Source organism: Halichoeres trimaculatus, unplaced genomic scaffold (assembly GCF_033239565.1).
Source record: "Halichoeres trimaculatus isolate MK-OKI-2021-1 unplaced genomic scaffold, fHalTri1.1 fHalTri1_scaffold_16, whole genome shotgun sequence".
NCBI classification, from domain to species: Eukaryota; Metazoa; Chordata; class Actinopteri; order Labriformes; family Labridae; genus Halichoeres; species Halichoeres trimaculatus.
In genome coordinates this window covers 16,730,263-16,745,385 of record NW_027437194.1, presented here as the reverse complement: position 1 = coordinate 16,745,385, position 15,123 = coordinate 16,730,263, and the positions used below count along the sequence as shown (strand labels likewise).

The window sequence follows — 15,123 nt, the reverse complement described above, 5'->3', positions numbered from 1 at the left end:
GTTTGTCACGTGAAACAGTTTGTCTGAGATGGAGAAAACAACAAAATTGCTCTTTTCCAGTTCCTTTTTAGGGATTGCACAGTGTAAGTTTTGGTCTCAGCCCCAGCCTGACACAGGTCATACTGTCCTGAACCTGCTTGGTGAAAGGAGCAGCTAGAAACTGGGAAGTGTGCTAGCAGTTGAAGTGTCAACATAACCAGTCACTGCCAGAACTGTATCATCCTGTCCTGGCGTGGCAGTGTGAATGCAGGCTGTCTGCTTCTGTGATGTGGTTTCTGTGGACAATGAGTAGCAGCTCTCTGTTCTCTCCCCATTCATGTCCTGACACCTGTCTTCCTGAGTGACCTCTCTCTGCAGCAGCAGCCTGTTGTACTTGTCCATCCCCTTCACCCTGCTGTAGTCCTCCAATAAAGGACTCTGAGAGCAGTCTTGAACGTGGCCCAGCTCTGAGTCCACCGGCTGGAGGAGGACCACATTCTCTTCGTTTACTTTCTGGACCTCTACATACTCGTTCAATTCGAGTGCAGGCGACTGCAGACCTGCAAGTGCCTGTGTGCAGCCAATGCTTGAGATGTTGACATCACTGTGGGAATGAAGCTGCCACCAAGTTTGACTCTGGGGTAGATGGGATTGTTTGTGGCCCAAACTGAATTCCCAGTTGCTCGGTCTGAGAATCTTAGTGTCGTGTGTGCTTGGCTGATCAAGCAAGGAGGATGTGGAGCCTGGAGGGAACAGGCTTTCGGAGAGCAAGTGCTGTTTTGCCCTCTCCAGAGAGTTCTTGTGTTCTAGTGTACTTGAGCTGTACTGGGGCAGTGGAGAAAACACACAAGGCCAGGTCTTCACCCTCCCACCGGGAATCGTAAGACTGTCCATTTCTTCATTCGTATGCGCCAACTCTTCTCCCCCCCATTCCTTCTGGTGTCTTTGATTCTTTGTCCTCCTTTGACTGCTTTTCTGCTCTCCGGGCTTCTTTTTCTCTTTTGCTTCTCGAAACTTATCCATCAGCAGAGTGTGGCTGTCACAGCTGCCCCGGCCAGAATCACTGTCTGATGTGCAGCCTTCAGATTTGAGGCAGACTTCATGTAGGTCCTTGCTCTCCTCCAGCATCAGCTCCTGCTCCTCAGGGATGTACACCTCCAAATACTCCACCAGCAGGTCCTCACAGTTTGACGGTGTGGTTGGAGGGAAACTGGACACGACTAGTGCACTGAAGATCTCATCGGACTTGCCGTTCTAGGTGCAGATAGTAATAAAAATTACATTCAGTTTATCATTCACATTGAAAATATTGAACCATGTGTTGCCTCTTTACCTTGAGAAGCTCTCTATCAAATCCTTTGATTTTTGGACCAGGGACAGGCGGCAGAATGCAATGCTTCAGACTTCATTCATGGAAACAAAAGGGACGTATGTTAAAGCTTATGAGCCGTACATTAAAGAGCATCACTGTAGGATAATAATACAGAAATAATATTCACTATCAAAGGAGATCGTTTTTTTTCTCTTAAAAATACTTAATACTTGAGATTGATAAATTAACATGCAGCTTTTGATGATGATATATAGGGATAATAAATTCATGAAACAAAAATGTCTTCAAATGTCGTCTGACAATACAAGCGTCATATGTTTCCCTTATTGTTGTATTTTTCTTAGTGTTTTTCTCTTCTGTTTCTTTGTGTCAAGAATTGATGTCTTAATGCCTTGTTCTTCCAGATCCTTGTTGTGTGCTTTCTGTGATTCTTTTGTGTTTCCTGTTTTGTTCTGTAGTTCTTACTCCATGTGTTTCTAGTTTAGTTTTACCTCCTGCCCTTATGTTTCTCTCCTGTCATGCCTTATCCCCTTGTGTTCCTGGAGATCTTTCCCTGGTGGCTTTGTTTTTTGAAACTAAGTGTTTTGTTGTTGATTTTGTTTTAACTTTTAGCTTTTTGTGATTTTGTTGTTCTTGTTTAATAAAGTCTTTGGTTGGTCTTCACCTATGTCCTAACTCTTGTTTGTCACCCCAAACATGAAAAGACATCCATTCGGAAAAACTACACACACTTTGTCTTTTACAAATTGTCTGATCTAAAAAAAATATATATATATATATATAAATAATAATAATAATGCAGTCACGATCATATTGTTACCTCTGGCTATTCATGTGTAGCAACCATGTGAGGATGAGGAAGATGAAGGCACAAAAGCATGTGATGAGGACCCACATTGGCTTTTCAGGATGGAAATCTGCATAATAAGACAAAAACAAAAAGACAAAACAAAAAGTGTTTCAAAACAGAACGTAAAACCTGACAATTTTGAAGACAAGAAAGTTTAGAGATGAATGCATAGCCACATAATTCCTTGATGTTTTTCAAGTGACAGTAAAGGGAGAGGGCAGATTTGATTAGCTTAGCAAGGAACATTATGCTAAACGACTTTGTTGTGGTCTAAGGTAGTAACCACCCCATCGACAACAACTCCAACTTGGACCCTGTGATAAAAATGTGCATTTCCTATAATGATATTTTTAAATATTTACTTTGTTCTTTTCATTTTATCCACAAACAAGAAACTTATACTTGATTTTATCACAGATAACTATACTTAATGTGATGTCTTGATGAGTGAGCTTTAAAGATGCTAGTAAGCAATGTAAGAGAAAGTAAGAACAACAAGGCCTACTGTTTCTAATTGTAATGCTAAGCTAAAAACAAAACAAAGCTGTAACTTCAAATTTAACAGAAAGATACAAGTGGACAGAAACTCAAGCCAATATTTTTTGTCCTTAAATTGTTTAGTGCTTTAGTCTTTTACAAAAGAAAAGTTAAGTTTCTTACAGTCAGGAACTCTAACGTAGGAAGTTGTACTCCATTCACTCCAGAAGCCATGATCGGGCTTACAGCGCACCTGAACCAGGTATGTACCACCTGATCGCAGGCTGAAAATGTTAAACATCTTCTGCTGGCCGGCAAGATGCATCTGGCAGTAAAACACACAATATTAAAACAGTCATGTAGAGTCAAAGAAGGGCTTCAATGTTTAAAAGAAAGACTTAATAATGAAAAAAAAGAAGAAATTTTTAATCACCATCCTTTTAATGTACAACCAGGTTAAAGGGTAGTTTCACATCTTTAACACTGTAGAAAGGACTAACATACCTCCCAGTCGTTCTCCCCCTCCAGCTTGACTCGGAGCTCGTAGATGAGAGTGATCCAACCGGAGCGAGTGTCGGCTTTGTGTGGTGGTTCCCATGACACACGGAGGAAGGGCCAGCCCTTGTCCTCCATCACAGTCACTGTTACCTTCTCTGGGTGGTTTGGCTTGACTGGAGCAGAAAAGAAAGGCTGGTTTTTGTGAGTGACTACACAGACCTAAAATGAGAATATAGGTAACACAAAAAATAAACCGACAGTAGTGAGGCCATGTCTGCGCCTCAGAGGAATAGTAAACCACTTGACACTTGAAGGAGATGAATGCTGTCTTGCAGAAGTGGCTTGTAAAATAATTGTTGACATATTTCAAGGAGATGGTTGAGAGCAATGTTTAGACTTAAATATATCTCCTTGAATGTCCTTGGAAAGATATTATTAAGAACTGATAACTAGATCAGGTCAGTCTAACTTTCAATGACTGGGGACAGAAGAGCGCTTTGAGAAAAAAGCTGATACTTGAAAGATTTTGATTCAAGGGATACAGACATATCGTAACCAGTCCATCATGCTTCTATTTTTAGCAACATGACTGCATGATATTACTAACGAAATAAAACATTAATGTAATCTAACAAAGCATGTTGTATTTCTTCCTAAATTGAATATCTAACAAGATGAAAGTAGTAAAAGATTGGAATTATTTGACAAAAATCTAAAAATAATAGTTTACTAAGAGCATCAGAGTCACCAATGCGCCGCTTAGCAGCTGCAAGGGTTTGCATTAAAAAACAGCTCTTTAATCCTGAGAGGGATATTGCGCCTAAACTATTACAGCAAATGGATCCTTAAAAGGCAGAATAAGAGCATCAAGCATCACTCACCGATGTAAACAACATCTATATCCACAGGGTCAGAGAAAGTGCTTCCCAGCGTGTTGGTGGCCACCACGGTGATGTTGTAGTTAACCCAGATGGACGTGTCGTTCTTGTTGAAGAAGCAGGAGTTCTCTCCAGCTGTGTGGTAGTCCGGGCACTCATATACTGTTTCAGAGCTGCGAGAAAGAGAATGTTATACAGCATGTTGTGAGTCATATATTTATGAATCATGTTGACATCACATTGAAAGTTGGAGGCTCAAATGCTCTTATGTTGCTGATTTTGAGGTTAACAAATCACAAAAGCAAAAAAAAAAATCAGACAAATTGGCTCTAATTCAATTGTCTATCTTTAAATAGGCAAGTACCAAGGCAAGGTAATAAATCTTTGGTGAAATTAAAGGTCCCATATTATGCAAAAATCACTTTATTAAGTCTTCTAGTAAAATTTGTGGGTCTTTGGCTTTCCTCCCAGCCCACAAATTGTGATATTTAATGACAAAACCTATACTTAGTCGTGCTTGTGAAGGTAAAATCTTGACCTAAAATGAGCTGTTTGGAATTTGGGGATTTGACGACGTCAGCGAGTCCCTTTTTTGACCAATCAGGAGCAAGTCTGACCTGATTGGAGCAGATACCCCTGAACCTCCTCCCTGCCCACTCCCCTCCCTGCTTCTGCTCCAGCAGCCATCACTGCTTTGTTTTTGGCTGTAAACAGCCACATAGTTCCATGCACAATCTTCCCATCTCGGAAGAAGACAAGTCTAAGTGGCTAGAGTTCATTTATCAAGGAAATGTGCCAGCTACTCTCAGTAAAACTGTGCATGTGTGTGCTAGTCACTTCACGACCGACTGCTTTTCCAAATTTGGACAGTACAACAGAGGGCTAGCGAATAGACTGGTCCTGAATCCAGGCGCATTACCAACCATCCGCCAACCTGGGACCCTGGAAATGTGAGTATTTTAAATGCTGTGTGCTGTGGAGCAGATGTAAGAGCTTGTCCTCAGTGTACCCCCTGTCTCTGTGTTAGCTTCAGGATGCTAACTTTAGCAGCAGGTAGCCTGTTGTTTTAGCCTGAAATGTTACGGTAAGCGAGCTTCGCTGGGGCGGTATCAGCGGTGGCTCATTTACATATGAAGGTCACGCCCACTAAATCAGACCGTTCTGAACAGAGGGGCTATGAGAGCCTGGAGACAATGCTGCTGTGCTTGATTTATTGGCTTTTTGGACCAAAACATGTTACTACCATTTCTTGAAGACATCAATGATCTATATTAAACTGCAGAAAAGGAGCATAAGATGGGACCTTTAAGGGAACACAAATTTGAAAAAAAAAACAAAAAACCCACTCCCCCCTGCATAAGACAGCTGATGCTACCATTTCCTGGAACTTTAATGATCTCTTATCAAAATGTTAATTTATATCAAATGGAGATGACAGCTGAGAACAATGTGGAGAAAAAAGTTGATGTAGAAAAATCAAAGGCAGATAACGCCCCCTGCTTTTCCAAAATGGTATCATAATATTTCATCTCACTGATTTGAAATGTCTCAGCTTACAGAGGTCTCTTGGGGTAATTTACCATCTAAAAATGTTTAAAAAGTACATTACATCAAAGTGTATTCACCATAACTGCTAACCAACCTTGTCCTTAACTTTTACTCATAACCTGTAGGTCAAAAGTTTGTTGGTGCTCTGTCACTCACACCCTCGTTTTCCTGAATGTTCCCCTTTATGGCACCTTAACACGATGCAACGTTGCTAATTCAGTGAATAAAGCTTTGCCCAACACCACAGGTTCAACCAGTGCAACATAACTCTCTCTGTCCTCATCCTCTTAAACCTGTCTGTGAGGTGTCCTCACTTCTGTGTCAGACCTGGTCAATGACAGGCGTGTTGACCTTCAGGGTATCAATTAACCAAGAGTGTTTGCCACTTGAGCTCTGGTTTTTAAGCTGGTGTGATGTCCTCATCTTAACTGCGTGAACTCACTTTTCTTTACGGTAGAACAGAGCGTAGGTGGTTGGCAGCCCTCCATCAGACCCAGGTTCCCACCAGCAGGTAAAGGTCTCTTTTTCTGGAGAGCGACACCGGGTCAGTGTGGGCTTTCCTGGCAGGCTGTAGCCTAAAGATGCACAGAGGATGCTAACAGTTAATGCAGATACTTAATAAGAAGTCAAACATTCTTATTATGAAATGAAATGAAAGAAAATGAAGTTATTATTAACTTTAACTGCCTCTGAGACCACAACTCAAGGTTAGCTTCATGCAAACACTTACGCATTCCCTTTGCATGCAGGGTGAAGCTGAGCAGCAACAGCACGTAAACTTCCACTGCGTTATTCATCATGGCACAAAAAAGCTAGCAAGCTGTTGGATCAAAAGACATAAAGAAAAATATTATGAGAAGAAAATAAAGCATCATATGCGATTTTTATAAACCAAATGACCAATATTTTTTCATGCCACTGGGTCAAAACATAGTTGCATGAGAAAGACAAACTGCTGCAGCTGACACATTTTTTTTATAATTCATAATAAAACTTATGAGTTGAAGAGTAAAGATGATTAAAAAGCATTATCTGTGGAGAGGTTGTATTAAAATGAGAAAAATCTGACCAAAGAGCAGCAAATGTGATGAATTAAACTAAAAAAAACAGCCCATACCGAGATTGTATGCTGTCTCACAAAGGATTAAAAACATCATCTCCGTTTTTGTCTACCTCTACCAGCTGACACATGCAGCACAGCTGATTACATAACCTGCGTCCAGGCTTTTGCCTCTGTAACAGATTCACACACAGCAGGAGGCTGCTTTACGGCCCTTCAGCCTGAGCGACTCCCATAACCATGAGATGGAAGCCTGCACAGCTCGAGCCATGTGCAGATGTTTGAGTTATACTAGCCATGACCCTTCATATCTGAGTGATGTTACAGGGGAGATAATGCTGAGGTCAAACTGATGGTGAGAAGCTGGCAGAGAGGGAATAACCCACACTTGCTCTGCACATTTCTGCTCTGAACTGATCACAGTTGTTATTCTGATGTCAAGGATTTAAAGCTGCTCTACTCCATGAATCCTGGGCAAAAGCTTAAGCCCTGTATAGATGCATTGTTTACATTCTCAGTTTCCTTTAACAAATCCAGCCAAAGCATTCCACACTGATCAAAGAGTAAAGAAATAAAAAGTATGATTAAAAAAGTGTTTGTCTGTAAAGAGGCTGAAGGCCTGTCTCAACCTCATACAATAATTATATACAGTTTAATATTTCAAATTACAGTAATTTGAAACATCACTGCTGCACCAAAATATGTACCAATGTGCCCCACACAGACCTATCACCTGACCCAGCAAGTCAAAACAACAAAAACACCTTTTAAGTAACATTTAGATGTGCAAAGACTGCTCCCTATAGCCTTTGAATTTCAGCCAAGTACCTTATTGACGTGCCCATACCTTAAGACATTTTAAGCTTACAGGTTGACATTTAGCTCACAATGCTGTGCAAAACTATCACATCTCATCATACTATGCACTGCTAGGCCAAGATCTATTCAACTGATGTAAGAAATGTGTTTTAAACAAAATGGGAAAAGAATCAAACAGAAAAATGTAAATCTTTGATCCTTCGGCAGGCAGCTTCTTTCAGAGCCAGCACCTTTCCTTAGCATATAGACTGTAGGCAGGTGACTGTTTGCATCTCTTGTTTGGGCTGCCTTAATTTCAATAGCGTCACTGTGATCTGATAATTGGCATTAGGGTCAAGGCCTTGGATTAGCCTCTTGCTGCATATAGCATTCTTGCGTAACCAAACTGAGTAAGCTGCTAAGCTGGGAAAGTGCTACCCTACAGTGCAGACCAAAGGATCCCTCACAGACATTGATTTGAAAATTACACTTTAAGTAAGTAAAGCCTGAGTAAATAAACCCCCACTGTTTTAACTCAGCAGCGCTTGTATTTTTTCATCAAAATTCACATATACATTTTAAATTAACAGAACTAGAACCATACTAAGCTGCCTTTCATCTCAGCAGTGCACAGGATCTGTGGGGTATGGTGACTGTGTGTGGCAAATAGCAAAAAGGAAAATAAAATCTAAATAAAGTCATACTGAGGTTGGACCCAGACAAGTATACAAAAAATCCACTATTTGTCTCTTTCAGCAGCATCAGGATTATGAAAAGCGACAGGATTTGTTATTTGTTATGTTCAGGGGTGAAACCAGGTGGTGACCTGGGACTGAATGAACAGAACTCAACCTTCACTAAGGTAACTATTCTTACTAATACATAGCCACAGCTTTGGTATTAACAGCAACAGTCCTATTTTGAGATTCTGGTGCCCAACATTTGCTTAGTACATTACTGCTCGGTTATACACTGCCTGCCCAAAAAGAAAGTCTCCACCAAAAAAAAAAAACACTCTAATATTTGTTTGACAGCATTTGGTGTAGCATTGTTTCGTTTAGCTTCTGCAATGCCACAAGATTTATTTCCGACCAGTGTTGTATTAATTTTTCACCAAGATCTTGCATTGATGATGGTAGAGTCTGACCGCTGAGCAAAGCCTTCTCCGGCACATCCCAAAGATTCTCAATGGGGTTAAGGTCTGGACTCTGTGGGGGCCAATCCATGTGTGAAACAGATGTCTCATGCTCCCTGATCCACTCTTTCATAATTTGAGGCTGACGAATCTTGACATTGTCATCTTGGAATACGGCCGTGCCATCAGGGAGGTAAAAAATGTACTGATGGAATAACCTGGTCTTCCAGTATCTTCAGGTAGTCAGCTGACCTCATTCTTTGAGCACAGACTGTTACTGGACCTAGACCTGACCAACTGCAGCAACCCCAGATCATAGCACTGCCCCCACAGGCTTGGACAGTAGGCACTAGGCATGATGGGTGATCACTTCATCTGCCTCTCTTCTTACCCTGATGGCCCATTACTCTGGAACAGGGTCAATCTGGACTCATCAGACCACATGACCTTCATCCATTGCTTGGGAGTCCAATCTTTATGCTCCCTAGCAAATTAAAACCTTTTTTTTCCTGGTTAGCCTCACTGATTAGTGGTTTTCTTTAGGCAGCACAGCTGTTCTGTCTCAATCTCTTGAGTTCACTTTGCATTATGAGTGAAAATGCTCTAACTTTCACTATTAAACATGGCCCTGAGTTCTACTGGTATTTTTCTTTGATCTAGTTTCACGGATATGATATGATACACCAGGGTACAATAGGATACTACACATTGCCATATGATACAATATGATGTAACATGACGCAATAGGATACGAAATTATAATACAATACAAAACACAATGTTACAGTAAGATGTAATATGTTAAACATGGCTTGTCTTTGCAGAAAATAAATAATAATGTCGGCGCAAAATAATCCAAAGAGGGCGTGAAATGCATAGTGGCTGAGGTATGGTGCTTCAACAGTGGGTCCACCTGGCAGCCTGCGCCTGCGAGCCTGAGCTCAGGGCAAACCAACCCACCTCTTACAGATGGATTTTCTCTATGCATTTGCAGATCACTCGCATGGCAGAACTGCAGCAAAAACATGTGTACACAGACAGCCAACTGGGGGGCCCACCTCAGTTGTAACTGATGGTTTATGAGTATTTTCAGGTCTTGTAGAAAAAACACTTAAACTATTCAGCCATTAAAAACTGTATAACCATTTGCATATCAGTCTACATATTTGTGGATTTGCGCACATATTCGTGGATATGTGCACTAGAGCTGAAACGATTCCTTGAATGATTCGAGATGATCGATTACAAAAAATACTTGAGTAATTTCTCAGCCTCAAGGAATCGTTTAATTTTTAAGAAGATCAAAGAGTGGTATTTCAAATAGAGGTGAGGCCATATTAAGAGAGTTTTCAGACCCCTTAAGCTACCTCTTATACAAAATAGCAACTAGCAACAAATCTAGCTTCTTTTCTGGAGTTTGGAGACTAATGGGTCATTCTACGAAACGGGTGCCTTTTGGGGCCGCAACATTTAATGAGATTTACAAGGCACAAAAAATGTGTCAAAGTGTGTTTACAAATTTTGGAGCTAGCAAAGCAAGTGCTCTTATTGACATGCTGTATCAGAAAATGCTATTTCTTAAAGAGAAAAATTTTCATTCGAAAAATAACTGCTCTTTAACTAAACAATAATGTATTTTATCCGACTACTCGATGAATTGATGAGATTTTCAGCAGAATACTCGAATACTAAAATATTTGATAACTGCAGCCCTAATGTGTACATATTTGTGGATCAGTTCACATATTTATGAATGCATTTACACACACAAATTATTTTGCTACAATAATAGCTCCATACAATGCAATACAATATGATATGATACAATTAGATGTATCAGATTTTACCAGAAGTGACATACATTTTGCACCATATGTCATTGATTTTATCACTCTGTGTGGTACATGCGTAGCAACACTTTTACTTAACCCGGGGGTTCCCAAACTCTTTTCAGTGAAGGGCCGAACGGTAGCGGGTCAGGGGCCAAAACTAAACATACATGTTATATTGCATGATATTAAATATGCCAATAGCATAACTGTGCAAAATAAATACTTACACAAGTAATTTTGAAAATGAAAACAGTTTTCTTTACTGCATTTCACAGCATGAAATTACTGAACAATCTTATGACACAAATACTGGCCCTATGGCTTCAAAGACATTTGGTGCAATATAACCTAAACAACATGGGATACAGCATGCTCTTATGAAACAATAGTAGTGCATGTTTCATCCTTTTTTCTTAAAAAAAGGACTAGAAATAAACTGGAAACCTGCTTTAGATATTTCCCCCTATAAATGAATACTTTATTTACATTAATTTACAAATATTATACCCTTTTAAAATAGCAACTTTCTGCCTACATATTAGGAATACAGCTGTGGAATCAATTTCTGTAAAAAAAAATACTCATGTTCCCAACTCTTCTTAAACCTCCTCTTACCATGACCCTGTATCTTCTCACTCTCTGGTCATGGACTTCCAGATTTGAGCTGATGGGACAAGTGCCACCCTACTCCCAATGTATCACAGTGTTAATTTGTGGTCAGGAGAAGGAGTGCAACAATACATAAATAATGAGTGAGAAATTCAGGCTGCTGACAGTGGGAAATAATAATGACAGCCCTGACTTAACCCTTTCTGGTGAAAATGTTCTTCTGTTTCATCTTGGCCAACCTCCATCCTGTGTGCTCTAGTATTTTTGAAACTGTGACGCACTAGAACAGATCCTACTGATCTTTTGGCTGATTCAAAATAGGTCAGTAAGATAAGGAAACTTTTTATTTATAGAATGTAACAAGGCTTCTGTGCTCACAGTTCAGTAAAGACATGCAGTTCCCAACATGGCCGTTGGAAGTTTTTGTCTAACTTTTACCTTCATTTTTCATGTGATGGATTGGATGTAGAAACAATGACAGAATGTAATCTCAGCAGAAAGAATTCTGTTCTTGATAGGTGATCAAACTGCACCACCAAGCACTTTTAAATGGGAATTTTCATTACTATTAATAGACGTGAATTGCAAAACATACTCTGTGAAACCATCCTGGATGGATGTTACTCTTTAGTGAGGCTGTAATATTTAGAGCTGAGGTTAGCCTGCTCTATATAAAGGCCCTAGTGATGAACTAAAAGTGGAAACAGTCAGTAAGCTGCAGGCACCTCACATTGTAATCCAGTATTCAATTGATCAGCTTGGTGCTATAATTGCTAACAACCCCTCTCACCTCTTTTTAACCCAGCTAACCAGCGTGTGGAACAGGAGCAGATCATGAACATAGGAATCCTATTACACCCCTGACAAATGGCATCATTATAACCCTCGTGGGCTGAGGGAAATAATATATCAATAACCAGTCAGATGTCAGAAAAAGGAAAATGTCCTTATCCAGGAGAGCAAAGGAACAGAAATGCTGCATGTGCACTTTCAAAATAAAACAGAGAACAGGAGACTATTTAGGACTCCACAGCTTTTTGGCTATCGGCTACGTAACAAAATTAAAATATTTGTAAACGAAAGGGAAAAACCCAAACAAGTTGTTGTCAGTCTTCGTAGTTCCTGTCAGGACCAATTACCTAGAAGTACTTATTTTGTAATAAACACATTTAGTTCAAAACATGCTGCTTTAACTTACATTTTTAACAATTTTGTTGTGAAATTTTGTAATCTAAACACAAAATTTCTAAAAACCACATTGAAGAAACTACAGTCACTGTGTGTGATCATAAAAAAACACATTTGTCACTTCTAAAGATTAAACAAAGCCTAACCTGAAATCATGTCCACTTTTAAAATTCTGATTAATCAATTTATCTGCATGACTTACAAAAAATTCCAGTAGATAAAAAGTGTTTATGTACTAATATAAATAATCAAATAATTTGCAAAATCTAGCAACTACAACCTGAAAGTCTGAGACATACCTCCTTGAAAGGTGGTATATATATATATATATATATATATATATATATATATATATATATATATATATATATATATATATATATATATAGGATACAACCGACTAATGGACTAATTATTGCATTTTTCTTAGTAAATTCCAACGAGGACAAGTTCATTTTTCTGTAATGATGCATCATTAATGCATTCATTCTTAACTGCACTTTTGCAAACGTTTTCTTTCTTTTTTTTTAACAAATACTTTTTTCTGTGTGTTTCAATCGTTAACAACTGAAGCTGTGGCGTTCAAAGTGAAAGAACAAATGCTTTTAAGGGAGTTTTATCGGATAGTGGTCGATACGAGCTCAAAAAGTTCATCGTCTGCCGCTGAAGAGTTCAGTGAACTCGTTATTCAGTCGGATGCTGATGCTGATAGACTGAGGAGATAAATGTCACGTACCGGCAGCAGACAGAAGTATCCAGTTCCTCGGTTTTCTGGAGTCCGTTTCTGGTTTCCAGGGGAGCAGACTCACCAGCTTGTTACATTGGTTTACGCAGATGACAACAGACGAGGGTACATGCTTTACCACCCACACGGGCAGCTTAGCCGTCCTGCACTGCAGACTTCTGGCAACATCCATCCACTCTCCTCTCAGAGGCTGCATGATCCTGATTAGAGGTGGGGCGGAGAAACGCCGCGCCCACATGTCCCCATCAGGCCTCCTACAGATCAGAGAACGGATGACCTTACAGCGATACAGGAAGCGCTCCAAGAATGGTATGAATCCCTCTCCTGACAAAAAAGATATCACTGTAAGACCTCAAGGTGTTGTTAAAAAATGTCAAAACAGGAAGTGAAATTGAAGGGAGTGTCGGGGCCATTACATTTTTGACATGACATCACCTAAATGAACCAAATAGCACACATGTATCACGTAAAACACAGCAGCTGGAATAAAGGACTTAATATAAGAGTAATAGACTAATACAATCAGTGTTTTTTCAGCCTAATGTAACATTAAAAAAAAAAACTGTACTACAACTAAACTTTTTTTAAAACCTCAGTGTAAGACAGAGGATTGGTGTATAACAGTTACAGTCAAAAAGTCAGATAATCTATATGTTGCAAAAGAGTGCAACATTACAAGGTCATTTTCAAGTTCCATGGAGAAAACCACGAAAAGCTGGTTCCAATTTTCTTCAAGCTCCTTTGCCAAACTTTGATTATATTTAATTATTTATAAGAGGACCATGTACAGTACTGAGCACAACTGTTGCCATTTGATGCATTGGACCTGTGTTGACTTTAAACACCCTCTATGGACAAAACAGTACATTGTGGCTCATTGCTTACCTTATGCTGTACATAGAAAGGTGTTTCAGACATAAATAAATAAATAAATAAATAAATAAATAATAATTAAAGTTCATCCATTTTTTGTCTGTACGGTAGAATAAACAGACTTGATTACATGGTTATCTCATAAAATAAAGGCTGCGCCTTCTACACGCTGAATTGTTTTGGCACCTACTCTGTAACAGAACACAAATAGTTATTTTTGTCTCCAATGGTCTTGTTAACCTTTATTCACTTTTGCAGCTCATTACAAGGCATCAGCAATTATTTCAGTCTGCTTTAAAACCAATTAAAAAACCCCACAGGAAGAATGATAGAATGATAACAATGAGTTACATTTCATTGCACCTGTGTGGAAAAAAATACATCACTTCACAAAAATGATCCTTTAAAAACTGTTAGCTAACATCTACAGAATATTCACTGCTTTAATTTCTTCTCGTGCAAAAGTACAGCAGTTCATTGCTGTGAAAATAATCATAACAGAGTTAAAGATGAGAAATCCTCTGGGAATCTGTGTCCTCTGTAGAAGCACTGACTCTCACCTGTCCTCTGGACAAACCATGACCTTTTCTGCAACTACCTTAGTGACTTTCCTTTGCTCTAGGTATGAACAAATATCATAAAACATGTTTTAATAATTGAAGTGCAGTGACCTGTTACATTTAGGTATCTCTTACTGGGAGCTATAAAGATTGTGTGGTTTCCTAGTGTATGACACCCGTCTCCTTCCTCTACTTTGTACAGCCCAAATTCAGTGTTAAGTGAGTGATGCCTTTGTATCAACAGTGGCAGTGGCAGTGCAAATCTCCAGCCCTCCCCTCTCAGATCTACTTAAAAGCAATAATGTTACATAATATGGCCATCTGCTCTACACAATGATTTAAAAGTCCCATTATGAGACATGCTGATTGCCGAAGAACGTTTAAACAAGGACAGGATGCCTGATACAGGAAAAATAACCAGTGAACCGATTATCATTATCATCAGATAATCATTTCCTTATCAGTATGAAATGCGTTTGGGTAATAGTCCCGGAGATTAAGTATAATTTATTATGTAGACCTGCTTGGTGATGCTGGTACTGCAGAAGAGAGAAGAGGTTAAACCATCAGTCAGGAGTGTGAAGACATGGGGTCAACCCACCTCCATAAATAGTGTAACATGTCGCCTCAGTTTGTCCATGTGACATTTGATCCCCTAGCTGCTCATCATCTAGAATCCAGGGACTAAGCAGACACAAAGACAGAGGCAAACATAGCGACTTAGCACCATCTAGTGGTTGGTCTAAGAACTAGTATGACA

The 15,123-nt window shown here is 39.5% G+C and overlaps 1 protein-coding gene across 1 annotated transcript; it reads right to left on the bottom strand.

Annotated features, from left to right (window-relative positions):
* Nucleotides 1-15: 15 nt before the first annotated feature.
* Nucleotides 16-13,015, bottom strand: prlra (prolactin receptor a). Its single transcript, XM_074690504.1, has 9 exons — nt 12,922-13,015; nt 6,294-6,383; nt 6,006-6,138; nt 4,019-4,188; nt 3,144-3,310; nt 2,823-2,964; nt 2,133-2,229; nt 1,313-1,382; nt 16-1,233 (listed from the first exon to the last, which is right to left on the bottom strand). Exons 2-9 carry the CDS (start codon nt 6,361-6,363, stop codon nt 154-156), a joined length of 1,929 nt encoding a protein of 642 aa, XP_074546605.1. The 5' UTR covers nt 6,364-6,383; nt 12,922-13,015; the 3' UTR covers nt 16-153.
* Nucleotides 13,016-15,123: the final 2,108 nt, after the last annotated feature.